The 22,316-nt window shown below is 39.0% G+C and overlaps 1 protein-coding gene across 2 annotated transcripts in view; it reads right to left on the bottom strand.

Moving 5' to 3' along the window:
* Nucleotides 1-4,511: 4,511 nt before the first annotated feature.
* Nucleotides 4,512-22,316, bottom strand: part of LOC128684760 (O-glucosyltransferase rumi homolog) — a 230,364-nt gene continuing 212,559 nt past the window's right edge. For both annotated transcript variants that reach the window (XM_070088643.1, XM_070088642.1), the window contains exons 9-10: nucleotides 19,244-19,476; nucleotides 4,512-7,491 (exon numbers count right to left, since the gene is read on the bottom strand). In XM_070088643.1, the coding sequence (XP_069944744.1) occupies nucleotides 7,293-7,491; nucleotides 19,244-19,476 (432 nt within the window). In that variant the 3' untranslated portion in view covers nucleotides 4,512-7,292. The remainder of the gene's footprint in view (nucleotides 7,492-19,243; nucleotides 19,477-22,316) is intronic.

The raw sequence follows: 22,316 nt of genomic DNA on the forward strand, positions 1-22,316 counted from the left end.
TTCAGAAGAAGTTTGTGGTTACAGGAAAGTGGTGCAGGAGGGAAGAGGAGTGATTGGTGGAATGATGATGTAAAGAGAGTAGTAAGGGAGAAAAAGTTAGCATATGAGAAGTTTTTACAAAGTAGAAGTGATGCAAGGAGGGAAGAGTATATAGAGAAAGAGAGAGAGGTTAAGAGAGTGGTGAAGCAATGTAAAGAGAGAGCAAATGAGAGAGTGGGTGAGATGTTATCAACAAATTTTGTTGAAAATAGGAAAAAGTTTTGGAGTGAGATTAACAAGTTAAGGAAGCCTAGAGAACAAATGGATTTGTCAGTTAAAAATAGGAGAGGAGAGTTATTAAATGGAGAGTTAGAGGTATTGGGAAGATGGAGGGAATATTTTGAGGAATTGTTAAATGTTGATGAAGATAGGGAAGCTGTGATTTCATGTATAGAGCAAGGAGGAATAACATCTTGTAGGAGTGAGGAAGAGCCAGTTGTGAGTGTGGGGGAAGTTCGTGAGGCAGTAGGTAAAATGAAAGGGGGTAAGGCAGCTGGGATTGATGGGATAAAGATAGAAATGTTAAAAGCAGGTGGGGATATAGTTTTGGAGTGGTTGGTGCTATTATTTAATAAATGTATGGAAGAGGGTAAGGTACCTAGGGATTGGCAGAGAGCATGCAGAGTTCCTTTGTATAAAGGCAAAGGGGACAAAAGAGAGTGCAAAAATTATAGGGGGATAAGTCTGTTGAGTTCTCCACGGGGAAGTGGAACGGAATTCTTCCTCCGTAAGCCATGCGTGTTGTAAGAGGCGGCTAAAATGCCGGGAGCAAGGGGCTAGTAACCTCTTCTCCTATATATATTACTAAATGTAAAAGGAAAAACTTTCGTTTTTCCTTTTGGGCCAACCCGCCTCGGTGGGAAACGGCCGGTGTGTTGAAAGAAAGAAAGAAGTCTGTTGAGTATACCTGGTAAAGTGTATGGTAGAGTTATTATTGAAAGAATTAAGAGTAAGATGGAGAATAGGATAGCAGATGAACAAGGAGGCTTTAGGAAAGGTAGGGGGTGTGTGGACTAGGTGTTTACAGTGAAACATATAAGTGAACAGTATTTAGATAAGGCTAAAGAGGTTTTTGTGGCATTTATGGATTTGGAAAAGGCATACGACAGGGTGGATAGGGGGGCAATGTGGCAGGTGTATGGTATAGGCGGTAGGTTACTGAAAGCAGTGAAGAGTTTTTACGAGGATAGTGAGGCCCAAGTTAGAGTTTGTAGGAAAGAGGGAGATTATTTCCCAGTAAAAGTAGGCCTTAGACAAGGATGTGTGATGTCACCGTGGTTGTTTAATATATTTATAGATGGGGTTGTAAGAGAAGTAAATGCGAGGGTCTTGGCAAGAGGCATGGAGTTAAAAGATAAAGAATCACACAAAGTGGGAGTTGTCACAGTTGCTCTTTGCTGATGACACTGTGCTCTTGGGAGATTCTGAAGAGAAGTTGCAGAGGTTGGTGGATGAATTTGGTAGGGTATGTAAAAGAAGAAAATTAAAAGTGAATACAAGAAAGAGTAAGGTTATGAGGATAACAAAAAGATTAGGTGATGAAAGACTGGATATCAGACTAGAGGGAGAGAGTATGGAGGAGGTGAATGTATTCAGATATTTGGGAGTGGACATGTCAGCGGATGGGTCTATGAAAGATGAGGTGAATCATAGAATTGATGAAGGGAAAAGCGTGAGCGGTGCACTTAGGAGTCTGTGGAGACAAAGAACTTTGTCCTTGGAGGCAAAGAGGGGAATGTATGAGAGTATAGTTTTACCAACGCTCTTATATGGGTGTGAAGCATGGGTGATGAATGTTGCAGGGAGGAGAAGGCTGGAGGCAGTGGAGATGTCATGTCTGATGGCAATGTGTTGTGTGAATATAATGCAGAGAATTCGTAGTTTGGAAGTTAGGAGGAGGTGCGGGATTGCCAAAACAGTTGTCCAGAGGGCTGAGGAAGAGTTGTTGAGGTGGTTCGGACATGTAGAGAGAATGGAGCGAAACAGAATGACCTCAAGAGTTTATCAGTCTGTAGTGGAAGGAAGGCGGGGTAGGGGTCGGCCTAGGAAAGGCTGGAGGGAGGGAGTAAAGGAGGCTTTGTGTGCGAGGGGCTTGGACTTCCAGCGGGCATGCGTGAGCGTGTTTGATAGGAGTGAATGGAGACAAATGGTTTTTAATACTTGACGTGCTGTTGGAGTGTGAGCAAAGTAACATTTATGAAGGGATTCAGGGAAACCGGCAGGCCGGACTCGAGTCCTGGAGAGGGAAGTACAGTGCCTGCACTCTGAAGGAGGGGTGTTAATGTTGCAGTTTAAAAACTGTAGTGTAAAGCACCCTTCTGGCAAGACAGTGATGGAGTGAATGATGGTGAAAGTTTTTCTTTTTTGGGCCACCCTGCCTTGGTGGGAATCGGCCAGTGTATTAAAAAAAAAAAAAAAAAAAAAAATTTACTTTTATACTTACACTTTTTTTTTATATTTACACTTACCTTGGAGGAAATGTTAGTTTAATTAGTTAGTTTGATGGAGGAGATACTGGCAGAGGTTTAGGGTGGTGGAAGATACGTAGCAGGGCGGCGTATGTTCATTGGCCCGATGAACATCCAACAACATTGGAGAGTTACTTTCGTGTCGTTTTTCTATCGCTTACTCGCTTAACTTATTTGCTACTGTTAATTCTCCACTTTATCGCTAGTTGGCACTATAGCCTTTATCGATACCTGCTGCTTTAGTGTCATACATATCGCTGAATCACTGCAGAAGGCACATTCACCCCTCTCTCTTCCTCCTCCACTTTGGTACTTTGCTACAAGTTTTTTCTTGAATTCTATTGTGCTTCTTTCCTCCTTTACCACAGGGCTGGCACTAGAAGCTTTCTTTTGGCCCATGGTGGCTTATTTAGCAGTTACAAGCATATGTACATGAGGAATCATCCTCTCTGGCAAACAATGGTATACTGGCTTTACATGGGTTCAGGCCGCCTGGACATGTTCAGGAAGAATGCCTTTAACTGAGTTCTTGGGCGTTAGCCGAGCCAATATTTTGACACAAAAACGTGCTGCTATCTGATTTTGGCATTAGCCAATGCTGCCGTTACCCGAGAGTCCACTGTATGTACATATATATTTTTTCCATGAATGCAACACCTGGGCTGGAGTCCTGGGATTCCCAGAGACCTTGAAAAGGACAGACTTAACTCCTCGCACAGAGGAGATGAGTGCTGGCAATAAATTATAAACTGGTAGCACTAACATCACACATCAAAGTCTTTGAAAGAGTGAGATACTGTCACAAACTTTTTGGAACAGCATAACCTGCACAACCTAAACCAACACATATGACGGTCATGCTCATTACAGCTGCTGAACAACTTTATTACAGAGCCTTAGGAAGAAAAAATTATAAATGTGGTCTACAGGGATTTTGCAAATGCTTTCGACAAACATGATCTTGGAGTGACAGCACAAAGTGATATCAACTGGTTTACTAGGAAAATTAGGAAAATGGATATTAAATTTTGGAGAAACAGAACAAAATAGTAGCAAATACAGTAAAATCTAGCCTTAACCAAGTAAAAGGCACAGTATTGGTAAGTATACAGACTTTGATAAAACAGGACCCTGATAACTAGAAGCACCTATGTGAACGAACTGTGGGCTGAGGCAGGAGCTGGTAATGATGCCTTATCAGCTGTATAAAGTGCTGCAAGGTCAAACAATAGATGCACTGCAGAATACTATTACAATCATTGACTACTGAAAACTTTGCATTCACATCAACACGAGAATCACAGCCGTCTACATCAGCCCAGTAGGTTTTCGTCAACCCTCTCACCATATTTAGGAATTTATCCTAGTACTAGGTGTACTAGGATAATACTAATCATTTCCACATACACTTTCAGATCAAGCCATGACAACTACAATGTAAAATATGAAAACTTCATTGTTTTTAACAGTTTATGACAAGAAAAAATTACTTTTTTTTTTGAGGTCCTACGAACGTAGCCCTATTTTTCCCATGTTCTTTAGTTCAGCCAAGGCTAGTTTTGTTAAACAGAGCGCAAATTTTCAGGAACACATCCCGTGCATTAACCCTAAAGTGTTCAGTCATCAAAATATAGGAGAGAGTTGACTGCCTCTAGCATGTTATAGACTGATCCATTCTAAGACTTTTCTACTCCTTTGAAATCTGTTGCATCTTATGATAGCTTTTTATTTTTTGAAAATGAGTTCAAATAGTCATTATTCCTACTTAACAGCAATTTAAAATGATTGGAAACACTCCCAGATTTAGAGCTAGACTTAAGAGTTAGGGCTATTTGACTGGTTACTTGAGAATGTTGAATTTCTCCTATTGTGGCTAGTGGCAGTGTTAATTTCCTGTGCACTGACAGATTTCTGGAAAGGCTCAAATTAGACCTGAAGACTTACCCAAATAGGGTAGCAGAACACAAAAGAGTTGGCTCTACTGTATTTCAAAATGTTTCTGTAAAAAAAAAAAAAATGTCTGAATTCTCATGAGCCTTATCTACCAATGTACCTAGAGCTTTAGCTTCCTAGTCCCCACCCTAATAGGACCCTGCTGACAGTACCACAATTGATGACCTGCTATATTAAATCAATTACAGTAAAAACATACACCATAATCATACATACACCAATAAATAAAGTGCAAAAAATGCACACAAATATGCACATACAAAGACAGGGCAATAGGCTTTAAGAGAAACAAAAAAGTCCACCTAACAACCTCAAAACAAAGGAGGACCTGGAGGGACATGATCATGACATAAAAAACCCAGGGGACTAGACAGAGATAGAGACAAGCTGTTTGAGATGCAAGGTAAGGAAGCCAGGGTACACAGATACCAACTAGACAAAAAAGCCGCAGACATCATGAAACAATTTTTTCATCTGAAGGTATAAGATGAAACACTGGACAAGGTGGTGAAGGCTAACATGGGTGAGTTATTTGAAAATACAGTGGACCCTCGGGTAACGATTTTAATCCGTTCCAGAGAGCTTGTCCTTGATCGATTTTATGGTTAGCCAAATTAATTTTCCCCATAAGAAATAATGGAAATCCAATTAATCCATTCCAAACAGCCAAAAGTATTAAAAAATAATTTTTTTACATGATATATACATTTCCCTACACAGAAAACAATGAGACATGCACAATAAATACATAAATAAATACTAAAAGACACTTACCTTTATTGAAAAGTATTGATGAGTGATGAGAGACTGTTTTTCTTGAACACTCTGGGATTTTCAGAGTGATACACGAGTAAAGGCTTCACTTTGCATTCCCCACTAGCATTACAACAAAACATGAGAGTTGGCTTGTCTTTCATAGACTTGTGTCCTGGGAGTGCCTTTTCCTCCTGAGTAATGTAGGTCCTGTTTGGCATTTTCTTCCAGAACAAGCCTGTTTTGCCACAACTGAACACTTGTTGGGGTTGGAATGTTTCAGCTTCACCATGCCTTATCACACTGTGTGTGCCACTACGATTCTTAAACCTCTCAAACCAACCTTTGCTGGCCTTAAATTCACCAATATGAGAACTAGTTCCAGGCATTTTTTCCTGTTCACCTGGGTGTTAGTTGACTGGTGTGGGTCACATCCTGGGGGACAAGATTAGGAACCCCAATGGAAATAAGTTAGACAGTCCTCAATGACGTACTGACTTTCTTGGTTTATCCTGGGTGGCTAACCCTCTGGGGTTAATTGTTTCTCAGTACATGTAATTGTCTCTCGTTAAGCCACACCAACAACAGTCTCTCCACACTTTCAAGTAGTACAGCCGACGATGGTGCAGCAGCTGATGGTGGTGCAGCAGCAGCTGATGGTGGTGTAGCAGCAGCTGACCGTGATACAGCAGCAGCTGATGGTGGTGCAGCAGCAGCTGACAGTAGTGCAGCAGAAACTGACGGTAGTGCAGCAGTAGCTGACTGTGGTACAGCAGCAGCAGCTGATGGTGGTGCAGCAGTAGCTGACCGTGGTACAGTAGCAGCTGACGGTGGTGCAGCAGCAGCTGACCATGGTATGATAGTATTTCGATAGTATTTCTCACCCTTTTTACCGCAGGGTTGGTACTAGAAGCTTTCTTTGGGCTCATTGTGGCTTATTTAGCAGTTACAAGCATAATAAACAATGGAATAATACAAAATGTATTGAATGTATGCGTGGAACCGTCCACCCTGGATTGTAAACAATGGTACACTAGCTGAAAGCAGGGCAGCTGAGGCGCTCAGGCCGGACGGACAGGCGGACACGTTCGGGATGAATGTCCCTAACCAAGTTTTTCATCGTTGGCCTAGACTATATTTTTACACAAAGATTCATCAATATCCGATTTTATCGCTAGCCGATGTCATCGTTACCCATGGGTCCACTGTACCCCCTTGCCCCCCAAAAATAGCAGTTTTACAAGTTCTTACAAAAGTTAGTTGATTTAGATATTTTTTCCTGAACTGCAAGTTCAGTTGGTGCAAAATTAAAAATGGCATAAAAAATTGCACAACTTAAGGTTTTACCTGAGGAAGGTAAAAGCAATCTGCAAATTTCAAACAAGTTGAACGGTAGACAATTGGGCTTCTGAGACCAGGAATCTGTAAAACCTGTTGTTAACAGTCAAGGGGCAGGTCCAGGAGTTAGGATTCAAACCCTGCCAATAAAACTAATTCTACATATACAGTAGGTATCATAAATATGCATGTACAAAATTATGCTTTTTGCAGACTATTTCCCTGACTGTTTTGAGAAGTGCCAGGGTAACTTTTCCATGGAAAACCGTGCCCTGTGACATACTGCGAAAGACATAAATGACTGGCTAAATCATTGTGAAAATCCATACTTTAAGGATTGGCCTGGTAACTCACCAGGCTTTTATGCAGTAGAGAACATATGGACCCTTATTAACTAAGCTTTGAGACATGGATATATTCTCTAACCCCAAAATCTTGGGGTGCCATCAGTGCCTAGGAAACTTAGAGTGCTTCAAAACGAAGGGTATTCCTATGAAATACTAGTTTATGTGAGAAACCCATAAACATTTCAGTATTTAAGTTTTAAATGGTTAGCATGCTCATTAGCTGTGATGTGCTTGTGCAAGTGCATATTTAAGATGCCTATTGTACATACACAGTCAAGCAACCAAGCATAAAAATTTGATCAATCTTTCTCACAATTGATTATAAAATGAATGATAAACTTGAGATCTTGTGTATTCCAATCTTAACACTGTTTCCTTATGAATACCAGCTTAACTAATTCTTTGGTACAATATATATTAAGCCATCTTCCTTCTGTGGCTTATATTTCATTAAATCAGCATATGTGAGAAGCAACTTCTGCCAGTAACAGAGGACATCTTTCATTCTCAGGTTGTTTTTGATGAACTGATAACCTCTCTCTGCTACTTCAGAGACAACTTCTTCATTTTGGTGGGCAAACTCTACAAGTGTTCTGAAATATAAATTATTCATCATTAAATATTCACATTATAATCTGATGAAATAAATTAATACAATTCACTTATAAAGTAAATAAAACTGCAGTCGAGGACAACAACACATGAAACTACAGGGCTACAGACCTTGGTACTGTACCAAATGATTAATACTAAATAATCAAATCAATAATATTTATCAAGCAGGTTTGCACAAATTTGCCAATTTCTTAAAAATACATGTATAGGGTATTCTCTACTGCAGCATCAGCATCTTGCAGGTTTTACCCAAGTGTGGATTCTTTGGCAGAATGTGCTGTTGGAATATGAGCAATTCCTTGCATCAAAAGCCCTTAATGGTATCAAGGAATCTCTGAGAGTTTACTAGGAAAAAGATCAAATAGCTCCTACACTAAAAAATTTTCATGATGAAAGTTTCTGGGTAGTAATACTTGATATTTACAATAGTATTTTAATCACACAAAGTCCTTACAAAAGTGTATATGTATAACCATTTTTACACTGTATTACTCTCTTGCTAGAATGCCCTCTGCTCTCCCCCCCAAAAAAAAATATGAAAAGAGGAAATGCATACATATTTAGAAATTCAACAACAAATGCTAATGTAACCTTATAAAATTAATCCTGATACTCAATTTTACACTTTGCAGCATTTATATTCTGAAGATTGCTCACTGTTTTGAGTAACATGGCCAGTGCTGGTTTTGCAAGTTCAAGGTCAGTGTTTCACTGAGGTTTATCTCAATGCTCTAGACCAAAAATAAATGTTTATACAAGTGGCAAGGGTAAGGGAAGTAGGTTAGCATTTTTACCCTTTTTTTCAGGTCTCCACTTCTAGCATATACCAGAACATTAAGAAACAGAGTAAATTTAAATAAGAAAAATGGAAAAAAGTTTCCCCTCACTTTATGCAGGTTTGCTTTATTCTAATTTACTATTATAGTCTGTAATGTCTCATTTCTATTGGTAAGTCTGTAACTGCAATGTATATTCACTTCATACAATCAGCACAATTAGTAAAAGCTTATTTAAATTTCTTACAAGGTAAAATTAAATGCTGATGGCCTAATTGTGCTTAGTACAGTTACCATGGGTTTTGAAGGCATCTACTGAGTAAGGAGGGCCACCAGTATACTAGTGGACCAACACAAGATAAACGTTCTTTAACTAGAGAATACAGGCAAGTGGCTTCAGTGAAAGCTCAACCTGCTTTACACTACCATGAGCTACATAAAGTCTTTACAACTTAGTTCATGGAACTGGGGTAAATTACCCAAATGGGGTAAAATGGAAATCTCAGAGGTAATGAAAGCTCAATAAACAAATAAAATTGTATAATTTTTTTATATTCAATCAGTGAGGCAAACAAATAATTTTTAGTTTCTTAATAAAATTAAAAATCTAATTTGTAGGTAAAGATTCCAACAGCTGGCAACACCGCAAGTGTCAGCACCGACTCAGGAGCCGGCCCAACACCCACACGTCCCATTGTCGAAACCACCATTGTGTTACTTTTGGCCTAGTGTCCTATCTTGTTATCAATAACTGTCTCTGCTCACAGTCAACCAAAGTGCATTGTTTGTTAGGTTTATGCCTTCGATGACCAAGGTAAAGTAGTGTTTTGTGATTTGTCATAACAATTAGGAGAGTACAATGTAATATTTATTTATATTTCATTTTTTATTAGAATTTATAGATACAGTGGAACCTCTACTTGCGAGTTTAATCCGTTCCATGACCATGCTCGCAAGTGGATTTGCTTGTTTGCAGAGTCAATTTTCCTAATTTAAATTAACTGAAATGCAATTAATCCATTCCAGTGGAATTCTGTACTTCAATAATTTCGCTAATATCAACTCTACGGCTTATTTTTCTATCTCACTTCATCTAATGACATAATAAATATAAATAACATAGAAACCTGATATATACTCTAAAATGAATAAAATATGTCATTCATGTAGTGGTATGGGCAGTGTCGGCGGTAGACGAAAGTTTGTCTGGAGACCGGGCAAAATACTTCATGAATAATGTTGCTAATATCATCTATACGGCTTATTTATATATCACAGTTCATCTAATATGACACAAAAAACAATATAAATAAAAAAGAAACATGATATATACTCTAGAATGAATAAAATATGTCATTATGTAACAGGTGGAGGCGGCCACAACCGCTCCCTCTTTGTAGTGGTAAACAATGCCACCTAGTGATGGCCTTTTGAAGCCATCTATTATTATAATTATTATATGTAGTACATTATTATTATATACCTACCATCCGACTTACGACCAAGCTTGGTTCCTACCAACCGGTCGTAAGTCAAAATGGACGTAAGTCGAACCTTTGAAAATTGCCGACATATTGGGTAGGGCATAATGTCAAAACTTTCCTATATAAACTACCTACATAATACTGTAATGTACAATCATTATTTCATTCTTTTTACCATAATTTACTTCTATTGTTGTATTTTAATTATTTATGTACTGTATATAATGTATACATGGTAGTGATATGTATTGTAAATTTTACATCGCATACAGTATCATATGTTACTATTATCTTCATGTATTGTCGACACAGTGGAATGGGAGAATACCACTGGTAGTGTCATCCTGGCAGAATGTTGTGTAACCTATACCCTAAGTAAAGAGAAACAACTCTGGAACGTGTGTAATACGTATCCGGTGGGTGGGTGGCTGGATGGGTGGGTGGGTGGCTGGATGGATGGGTGGGTGGGTGGGTGGGTGGGTGGGTGGGTGGCTGGATGGGTGGGTGGGTGGCTGGATTGGCCGGATGGGTGGGTGGCTGGATGGATGGCTGGATGGGTGGCTGGATGGGTGGGTGGGTGGCTGGATTGGCCGGATGGGTGGGTGGCTGGATGGATGGCTGGATGGGTGGGTGGGTGGCTGGATGGGTGGGTGGGTGGCTGGATGGGTGGGTGTGTAGTTGGCTGACTGGCTGACCGAATGTGGCTGTCTCTTTGTATCTCTCTCTCTCTCTCACTGGTACACGTAAGTCAAGTTATCATACATATTATAAATTACCTAGGATAACCCAAAAAATCCAGACAAAGTGTTAAATTAATAATAATATTAATAATCATTAGTATTACAATAATACGTATGTACTAATATTAATATTATTATTATTAAGCTATAATACAGTGGACCCCCGCATAACGATGGCATCACATAGCGATTTTTCCGCATACCGATTACTTTTATCGCAAAATTTTTGCCGCGCATACCGATTAAAAACCCGCTTACCGATTTTCGTCCGAGACGCGTCCAATGTGCCCTCAGCCAGCCTCACATGTGCCGGCCGTCCCATTGTTTACCAGCCAGCCTCCGCGGTAACATCCAAGCATACACTCGGAATATTTCGTATTATTACAGTGTTTTCGGTGCTGTTTCTGGAAAATAAGTGACCATGGGCCCCAAGAAAGCTTCTAGTGCCAACCCTGTGGTAAAAAGGGTGAGAATTAGTATGGAAATTAAGAAAGATTTTGAAGGGTTTGGGGCTAACCCTGAGAAGCCTATGCCAGTTGTGGAATCCATTGTGCCTACTTCAAAGATTAAGGAAATGTGTGCACAGTGGGTTGAACTGCAAACCTTTATAGATGAAAATCACCCTGACACAGCTGTTGCAAGCCGTGCTGGTGACTATTTCAATGACAATGTTGTGGCCCATTTTAGACAAATCGTAAAGGAACGGGAGGTACAGAGCTCTATGGACAGATTTGTTGTGCGACAGAGGTCCAGTGACTCTCAAGCTGGTCCTAGTGGCATTAAAAGAAGAAGGGAAGTAACCCCGGAAAAGGACTTGCTACCTCAAGTCGTAATGGAAGGGGATTCCCCTTCTAAACAGTAAGAAGATAATGCTCTCCCCTCCTCCCATCCCATCAATCATCACCAGATCTTCAATAAAAGTAAGTGTCATTTAATTGTGCATGCCTTTTTCAGTTTGTGTGTATTAAAATTAACATTTCATGTGGTAAAAAAAATTTTTTTTCATACTTTTGGGCGTCTTGCACGGATTAATTTGATTTCCATTATTTCTTATGGGGAAAATTCATTCGCATAACGATTATTTCGCATAACGATGAGCCCTCTTGCACGGATTAAAATCGTTAACCGGGGGTCCACTGTATAATAATCGTGTCCACTCATTACTTACCTTAAAATATCTGTAGTTTTAATGTAGAGTGAGAGGTGAGTAGACAAGATTAAATGAATAAATGAGAGAGAGAATGTGAATGTAGAACGTTCACGAGTTATGTAAACAAACGTTGTTGTTGTTGTTACCAGCCGGGACACGAACGATTCCTGTTCACTGTCAAGCCGACCAGAAAAACATCTCATATTTGTTAATTTATATGTTATGTAGCATGTTTATTATATAATTTTGAAAAAAAAAAAAATCATAGATGGATTAAGCAAAATGTCTATATTAACGTTTTATACACATTTAATGCGCCTCAGTGATTATTATTGTTATTATCATTATTAATATGGCATCTTCAAGACCAAGTACACTCTTAATGAGTGGCTCTGAGACAGACAAGCAAAGACAGACACAGGTAGACAGAAAGACAGACACACAGGTAGACAGACAGACATACACAGGTAGACACAGGTAGACAAAGCCAGACACAGGTAGACAAAGACACACAGGTAGACAGAAAGACAGACACACTAGTAGACAGACAGATAAACAGACACAGAGATACAGGCAGACAGATACAGACAGGTTTATGTGCAACAGTGAAAACAAATAGAGAGTTCGAGAGTAAGAGCCTTTCTTGCCACAATCTCCAGTGCAAGATTCAGACTTCATCTTAGGGGCCATGGTGAAATTTACTGTCCAGTTAGTACAGTTAATACAATATGATGCTGCTGATAGGGCAGGGTTACTCAAACTGATGCTGCCTGCATGACACATTCCCACCGAGAGTATTGCGAGAGTATTGTCAAATATTGTACAGCGGTGTGCATCAGCCGGCCCAGCCCAGCTGCCAGATGCACGGTCGTAAGTCGAGTGGACGTATGTCGAGCAGGTCGTAAGTCGGATGGTAGGTGTATATGTATTATTATACTAGGTAGTAGGTTGGTAGACAGCAACCCGCCCAGGGAGGTACTACTGTCCTGCCAGGTGAGTGTAAAACTGAAGCCTGTAATTGTTTTACACAATGGTAGGATTGCTGGTGTCTTTTTTTTTCTGTCTCATACACATGCAAGATTTCAGGTACGTCTTGCTACTTCTACTTATACTTAGGTCACACTACACATACATGTACAAGCATATATATACACACCCCTTTGGGTTTTCTTCTATTTTCTTTCTAGTTCTTGTTCTTGTTTATTTTCTCTTACCTCCATGGGGAAGTGGAACAGAATTCTTCCTCCGTAAGCCATGCGTGTTGTAAGAGGCGACTAAAATGCCGGGAGCAAGGGGCTAGTAACCCCTTCTCCTGTAGTTTTATTTTTTATTATCACACTGGCCGATTCCCACCAAGGCAGGGTGGCCCGAAAAAGAAAAACTTTCACCATCATTCACTCCATCACTGTCTTGCCAGAAGGGTGCTTTACACTACAGTTTTTAAACTGCAACATTTACACCCCTCCTTCAGAGTGCAGGCACTGTACTTCCCATCTCCAGGACTCAAGTCCGGCCTGCCGGTTTCCCTGAACCCCTTCATAAATGTTACTTTGCTCACACTCCAACAGCACGTCAAGTATTAAAAACCATTTGTCTCCATTCACTCCTATCAAACACGCTCACGCATGCCTGCTGGAAGTCCAAGCCCCTCGCACACAAAACCTCCTTTACCCCCTCCCTCCAACCTTTCCTAGGCCGACCCCTACCCCGCCTTCCTTCCACTACAGACTGATACACACTTGAAGTCATTCTGTTTCGCTCCATTCTCTCTACATGTCCGAACCACCTCAACAACCCTTCCTCAGCCCTCTGGACAACAGTTTTGGTAATCCCACACCTCCTCCTAACTTCCAAACTACGAATTCTCTGCATTATATTCACACCACACATTGCCCTCAGACATGACATCTCCACTGCCTCCAGCCTTCTCCTCGCTGCAACATTCATCACCCATGCTTCACACCCATATAAGAGCGTTGGTAAAACTATACTCTCATACATTCCCCTCTTTGCCTCCAAGGACAAAGTTCTTTGTCTCCACAGACTCCTAAGTGCACCACTCACCCTTTTTCCCTCATCAATTCTATGATTCACTTCATCTTTCATAGACCCATCCGCTGACACGTCCACTCCCAAATATCTGAATACATTCACCTCCTCCATACTCTCTCCCTCCAATCTGATATACAATCTTTCATCACCAAATCTTTTTGTTATCCTCATAACCTTACTCTTTCCTGTATTCACCTTTAATTTTCTTCTTTTGCACACCCTACCAAATTCATCCACCAATCTCTGCAACTTCTCTTCAGAATCTCCCAAGAGCACAGTGTCATCAGCAAAGAGCAACTGTGACAACTCCCACTTTGTGCGTGATTCTTTATCTTTTAACTCTACGCCTCTTGCCAAGACCCTCGCATTTACTTCTCTTACAACCCCATCTATAAATATATTAAACAACCACGGTGACATCACACATCCTTGTCTAAGGCCTACTTTTACTGGGAAATAATTTCCCTCTTTCCTACATACTCTAACTTGAGCCTCACTATCCTCGTAAAAACTCTTCACTGCTTTCAGTAACCTACCTCCTACACCATACACCTGCAACATCTGCCACATTGCCCCCCTATCCACCCTGTCATACGCCTTTTCCAAATCCATAAATGCCACAAAGACCTCTTTAGCCTTATCTAAATACTGTTCACTTATATGTTTCACTGTAAACACCTGGTCCACACACCCCCTACCTTTCCTAAAGCCTCCTTGTTCATCTGCTATCCTATTCTCCGTCTTACTCTTAATTCTTTCAATAATAACTCTACCATACACTTTACCAGGTATACTCAACAGACTTATCCCCCTATAATTTTTGCACTCTCTTTTATCCCCTTTGCCTTTATACAAAGGAACTATGCATGCTCTCTGCCAATCCCTAGGTACCTTACCCTCTTCCATACATTTATTAAATAATTGCACCAACCACTCCAAAACTATATCCCCACCTGCTTTTAACATTTCTATCTTTATCCCATCAATCCCGGCTGCCTTACCCCCTTTCATTTTACCTACTGCCTCACGAACTTCCTCCACACTCACAACTGGCTCTTCCTCACTCCTGCAAGATGTTATTCCTCCTTGCCCTATACACGAAATCACAGCTTCCCTATCTTCATCAACATTTAACAATTCCTCAAAATATTACCTCCATCTTCCCAATACCTCTAACTCTCCATTTAATAACTCTCCTCTCCTATTTTTAACTGACAAATCCATTTGTTCTCTAGGCTTCCTTAACTTGTTAATCTGACTCCAAAACTTTTTCTTATTTTCAACAAAATTTGTTGATAACATCTCACCCACTCTCTCATTTGCTCTCTTTTTACATTGCTTCACCACTCTCTTAACCTCTCTCTTTTTCTCCATATACTCTTTCCTCCTTGCATCACTTCTACTTTGTAAAAACTTCTCATATGCTAACTTTTTCTCCCTTACTACTCTCTTTACATCATCATTCCACCAATCGCTCCTCTTCCCTCCCGCACCCACTTTCCTGTAACCACAAACTTCTGCTGAACACACTAACACTACATTTTTAAACCTACCCCATACCTCTTCGACCCCATTGCCTATGCTCTCATTTACCCATCTATCCTCCAATAGCTGTTTATATCTTACCCTAACTGCCTCCTCTTTTAGTTTATAAACCTTCTCCTGTATATATTACTAAATGTAAAAGGAGAAACTTTCGTTTTTTCTTTTGGGTCACCCGCCTCGGTGGGATACAGCCAGTGTGTTGAAAGAAAAGAAAGATGTATTATTATTTTACATATTATATTATTATTATTATTATTATTATTGCATTATATATTAATTATACATATTATTATTATACATATTATTATTATGCATATTATTATTATTATTTATTATTATTATATAAATAATTTGTAATTTTTATTCACACAATTAATATAAGATTTACTGTTATTCCTTATTGCAATAATTGTATAAATAATGTCAACCCATTCACGACTGCACATTGGAATGGACAGTGACGTCATTTGTTTACTGTGAAACAGCCAAGCAATGGACCATTTCTCCTAGGTTGAGCTCTATTTCAAGGTACTTTTTGTCGTGAAAGCAATCAAAATCATATCTATTTCTGTAATATATCTTCCATTCTATCAAATGAGACCAAAAAAACGAGAATACAACCATAAAAGCCATTTGAAATTACTGCAAAGGGGTGGCTAATTGCTGAGAAGTGAACTCCATTATTTATGCTTAGATTTCTTTCATTTTTGGTGTATGTTAAGAAGCATCTTTCCATCATACATATCCCAAATTTCAATAAGATAGTCCCACAAACAAATGAGATACAATTCCCGAGATCAAGAGCAAGAGCCCCTCACCAATGTCAAGGAACCTGCCTTGAGGTCTGCTCGCTTGTGGAAATTTTGCTCGCATATGGAAACAAAAAATCGACCCATCGACTGCTCGTATTTGGGAAAACTTGCATGTGGACACGCTCGCAAGTAGAGGTTCCACTGTATTTGAAAGTGCTCATATAAATGTTTGGCAGTTTTCTATTCTAATTTTCGTGATTCCTTTTCTGTATTTTGGTCTTTATGAGTAACAATGTTAAAGTTATATAATATGCTAAAATCATGTTTTCCGTCTGTTTTTCAGTCATTTTCACTTTTACCCTTCAGAGGGCATCCAATAGGAAAAGGACATACAGTGGACCCCCACATAACAATATTATTTCAATCCAGAAGTCTGTTTGGGTTCCATTATAGACCGAATTTGTTCCCATAAGAGATATTGTGAATTAGATTAGTCCGTTTCAGACCCCCAAAAATACACCTACAAAAGCACTTACAAAAATACACTTACATAATTGGTCAAGTTAAGAGCTGATCGTTATGCGGGGGTCCACTGTACTTGGAAGAGTTTGTCGATTATGGCTTCAAAGAAATACAAGACAAAGGAAAAATGAAACCTCAGTGTGTTGTCTGTTTGAAAGCACAGACTGCAGTCTTGCAAAGTAACATCTGGATAATATGCACTCAGATCTGTCTTCCAAACCACAGGAAAACTTTGTGAATTTGGAAAGGTACATCAAAAGGCAAAGACTGGACAGCAACTTGAGAGGTACATTTGATCAATGTTCAGCATCAAGGGCTAGCTTTGAAGTGGCCTGAATTGATTGTCCAAAACAAGAAACCACATACTATTGGTCAGGAGTTGGTTAAACCTGCAGCTGTTAAAATGGCAGGGATCATGTGTGGTCAGAAAAAAAGCCATGTGACTGAATTCAGTGCTCTTGTCTGCAAAAGTTGTAAAAGATAGAATTTCCATCTTGGTAGAAAATGTGTGGGAACAAGTGATTTCTTCAGTAAAAGAGAGCAAACATATCGCTATTCAACTTGATGAGACTACAGATGTCAATAGCAATTTGCAGCTGATGGTGTATATTTGCTACAACGGTTCCAATGCAACTGAAAAGGAAATTTTATTTTGTTCTCCTCTCAAGTTGAGGATTCATGGCACTGATGTCATCAACAAGGTTAATGAATACTTCAAAACACCAAACATTAATTTAAAGTGGAAAGACTACATTGCTATGTCTGTTGATGGAGCTCCCCATGTTGGTTCATGTCAGTGGCTTCTTGGCTTTGGTCAGAGAGGAGAATCCAAAAATTGAAGTTACCCACTGTATGATCCAGTGCCAGGCACTGGTTGTGAAGCATTTGGAACCTGCATTGGAAGCCGTCATGCATGATGTTATCAAGATTGTTAATGTTGTCAAAAGACATGCACTAAACACGCAGCTATTTGTGAATTATGTGAGAATGGAGAGGTGGAATATTCAGGCCTACTTTATCACACAGAAGTGAGGTGGTTTTCATGTGGAATGAAGTTTGGGCTCTTAAAACTCCTTGAAGTTTTTCTGATTGATCAAAAGCAAGATAACAAACTCCTCTTTGGTTTCACATCTTGCATATTTAGCTGACATCTTTGCGTATGTGAATGCATTGAGCAAAGAATTGCAAGGAAAAAACATCAATGTTATTAAAGCCAGAGAAAAGATTTTAGTGTCTGGAGCCAGAAAGTAGAACAAAACAAAATAGCAGCCTTTCCAAAGTTAGCCATATTTTTGGAAGATTGTGAAGATCTTTCTTTTGGTGACATCAAGGATCCAGTTACAGGGCATCTTACCAATCTCAGAAAACAGTTCTCTGAGTACTTTCCAGATCTTAATTCACATGCTGTGAGTTGGGTTGTGAATCCCTTCAACTGTGAAATTGCTGATGTGCCAGAAGAGCCTGAAGGATTGGCACACACACTTCTTGAATTTCACTCCAACAATGAAGTACGTATTGAATTTTAGAACAATGCGGATGTCTTTTTTTGGATGTCAAGAGCTGCAAAGGCTTTCAAAACTGCACACAAGGAAGCGATAAAAATACTTCTGCCATTTGCAATTACATATTATCTTTGTGAATAAGGATTTTCCACTCTCATTAACTTAAAAACAAAACCTGATGTGAAAATATTTTCACTGAAATTCTTGAGTTCCCTAATGAGATTCTTATTAAATCTGTCTGTTACTATTTTTTACTTCATGCAGTTTATTTTCATTTTATTATTTTGTTAATTTTGTTTTATTTTTAAAATTGCTTTATTGCATATAATACATATTTTTCAGCATGTATGACTATTCTTTATACAAATGGATGCAATAAACTATTTTGAATTTGAATGCTCCTTGTCTTTTCTGGACTCTGTGGACTTTCAAGTCTAGTGGGCAATTTTGCCATACACAATATCTGTTTTGGGGTAATTATAAAAAAAAAAAAAAAAAAAAAAAAAAGCCAACCTCTCCTTTATAACACGTTGTTAAGAAAAAAAATTTTCAGTCGAGATTGAGATTTATACAAGAAGAAAATTATGCTGATCTGCCGACTATATCTGGCTGTTCTAAAATTTAACCCTTTAACTGTCCAAACGTAGATCTACATTCACGTGCAGGGGGGCTCCGAATGTAGATCTACTTTTTTTTACATGCTTTCATATGGGAAAAATAAAGGATGGAGCGCTACACACGCAAATGTAGATCTACGTTTGGACAGTTTAAGGGTTAAATAAAATCTCCCAAAATTACATCCCTAATAATTTGCATTAGTTTTTGCCAATTACTGCCCCAGTGACACATTTATAGTGCAGGTCTAAGCTGTGTGATATTTAAAGGTGAATAGAAATGACAAATAACACTTTCAACATATGATTTATGCAATTCACATATACAAGGCATTACAATTATCCATCACCGCAATATTTGTAGATATGCATGCATAATCCTACCGAGAATTATTCCATTCAGTGGGTAGTACTAAATCCACAAGGATCATACAGTGTGCCAGGGAAATGGGAGGCAATTAGGTTTGATCCAAGGAAAGGGAGGGTAGATCCAATCCTTTGAATTTAGAGCCAATCATACTCAAGGCATCACACTGAAAAGGAGACTACAAAAGATACAAACATATTGAGAAGAATAAGAAAAATGGTCATACCTGATTTCCTCTTTTGATGCACCAGTTTTAACTGGAATGTAATGCACCCAAGGTTTCATCTTTTGGTAAAAAAACTCGATCCACTCATCACCCACATGAAAAACAAGTGAGCGACACAGGAATAAATGTTTGAATCTGAAGCTAGCAGCTACTCCCCTGAAGTTGAAGAGATATTTGTATTTGCAATGCTCTTCAAGTGCTACTTCAGAAGCAGGAGGGGCATACAAAGTATCCTGAAATTTATGGATCAAAATTAACCCTTCCACTGTCTCCCATATACATATATAACAAGTTTTTGAGACCAGTGGCTCTTACGTATACTATGCATGTCTTAATCATAGTGCCCTCAAATATTGTACGATTGGTAAATTTTGACGTATACATGAGAAAATAGGTCTGTGTAGTGGCTACTTTCAGGCCAGAAGTGGCCTGAAATAAGCCTCAAAGTAGGGGAAACATTTGAATTTTGGCAATTTTTCCAAGGAAGGGTAGAAGACCTTTTTATCCACCCCCATGGTCTATTTTATGAGTTTTTCTTTTTAACCAGGTCTGCTTCAATTATTTGGATGGCCTAAACCATGACCAATCATTCTTGGTTATACAGTATGTTATTAACAGAGAAATAGGGTAAAACTTTTTTCTTTCTGATACTTAAATGGGCAGTATCTTGCACATACAAGTACAATAATGAGGAATTTGGTTGACCTGAGCAATGGAATTGGTTTTAAATTAGTGGTGTATGGTGGGTTATTGTTACAAGGTGTCCACTGTGCATGATACAACTAGGGGGTGTGCAGTGCTATCTTAAAACAGCTGCCACAAATATTTCATAACATGGGACAGAAAAATTGTTTCCTATTATGATCCATGATTATATCCTGAAGCTTAATATTTATGATGAATTTACCAATTTTGGTGGGTGCTCACCTAGCACATAGAATAAACGCCCGATTGAAATAAGACTCGAACTGGGTAAATCTTATGAATAAACTGCGCCCAAGAGTGCCAACTTTGACCCTCCTTAATTTCTTCAGTTTCCATTGTATTTTGGTGTCATTACCTTCAGAAAAAGATTCTCTACCATTACAAAGAAAACTTTTTTTTTTAATTTGTAACGGTGACAGCACTTTATATTCTAATGGTCATGACAGTGAAAGGGCTAATTAAGCTGTTTAGATACTAGTGTATTATTGATGTATACAGTATGTCTGAATGATCATTTACTTTATCATTATTATTATTAGTGCAATTAATAGGAATCACCTGAGAACAGGTTAGCTCTATAAATATTCATCGTATATAAATCTATAAAAATTGCTCATGATGCTAGCTTGTTTGCCACAGAAATCAGAATTCTAGTTGGACCCCCGCATAACGCCGAATGTGACAATTATGTAAGTGTATTTATGTAAGTGCGTTTGTACGTGTATGTTTGGGGGTCTGAAATGGACTAATCTACTTCACAATATTTCTTATGGGAACAAATTCGGTCAGTACTGGCACCTGAACATACTTTTGGAGTGAAAAAATATCGTTAACCGGGGGTCCACTGTACTTCATTAAATTAGTGTTGTCATAAACAAAAAAATTATTTGCACTAATCAGAGTTGACCAGGTTGCTTCGCTTTTAAATGAAAAAAATTAAAAATTAAATTAGAGAAAGATTCAGAATATTAAACCTATATTAAAAGATAAACTAAAACTACTCAACTTCACTTCACTCCCACCATGAGGTGGGGTGGAGTGAAGATCAGATTTTGCAGCAGTGGGCTTCTAGAAACAGGAGGAAAAACTTTGTGGGTAAATACAGCCCGACAAATTAAATTACACTAGAAAGAATCTACGTAATGTCACATCAACCCTTAAACTGTCCAAACATAAATCTACATTTACGTGCGTAGCGCTCCGACCTTTATTTTCTCCATTTGAAAGCATGTAAAAAAATATGTAGATCTACGTTCAGAGCACTACACACGTGAATGTAGATCTACGTTTGGACAGTTTAAAGGTTAAGCAGCACACAAACAAACTCCTACATTGCAGAGTTGCTCAAATTTCTAATTTTTGTATCACATTGTTCTAAACTGTATTCTTAATTCTGTAAATATCAAACCCGGTGAAAATTATCCTTCATTTTTATCTAGTCCACAACCCTTTATAATGGTGTTTGCACTGCACTGTGCATTATAATAAAATAATAACAATATATTACATCAATGCTCAATTTATCTAATTTAATATACAGTGGACCCTCGCCTAGCGATATTAATCCGTTCCTGAGAGCTCAACGTTAGGCGAAATTATCATTAGCCGAATTAATTTTCCCCACAAGAAATAATGGAAATCAAATTAATCCGTTCCTGACACCCCAAAGTATGAAAAAAAAAAATTTTTACCACATGAAATATTAATTTTAATACACACAAACTGAAGACAACACAGTTACATGACACTTACCTTTGTTGAAGATCTGGCGATGATTGATGGGATGGGAGGAGGGGAGACTGTGGATGGTGTTAATGTTTAGAAGGGGAATCCCCTTCCATTAGGACTTGAGGTGGCAAGTCCTTTTCCGGGGTTACTTCCCTTCTTCTTTTAATGCCACTAGGACCAGCTTTAGAGTCACTAGACCTCTGTCTCACAACATATCTGTCCATAGAGGCCTGTACCTACCGTTCCTTTATGACATTCCTAAAGTGTTTCACAACATTGTCAGTGTAGTAGTCACCAGCACGGCTTGCAATAGCTGTGTGAGGGTGATTTTCATCAAAAAAGGTTTGCACTTTAAGCCACATTGCACACATTTCCTTAATCTTTGAAGTAGACAACTTCAATTTCTTTATCCCCCTCCTCCAGAGCAGTTTCCTCAGGTCTGGCCTCTTGCTGTTGAAGATGATCCAGCAGCTCATCAGTGGTTAGTTTGTCATTGTCCTCCTCCACCAACTCTTCCACATCCTCCCCACTAACCTCCAACCCCAAGGACTTCCCCAATGCCACAATGGATTCCTCACCTGCCATAGGATTCCCAGGGTTAGCCTCAAACCCTTCAAAATCCCTTTTGTCTACACATTCT

Source organism: Cherax quadricarinatus, chromosome 25, assembly GCF_038502225.1.
Source record: "Cherax quadricarinatus isolate ZL_2023a chromosome 25, ASM3850222v1, whole genome shotgun sequence".
NCBI classification, from domain to species: Eukaryota; Metazoa; Arthropoda; class Malacostraca; order Decapoda; family Parastacidae; genus Cherax; species Cherax quadricarinatus.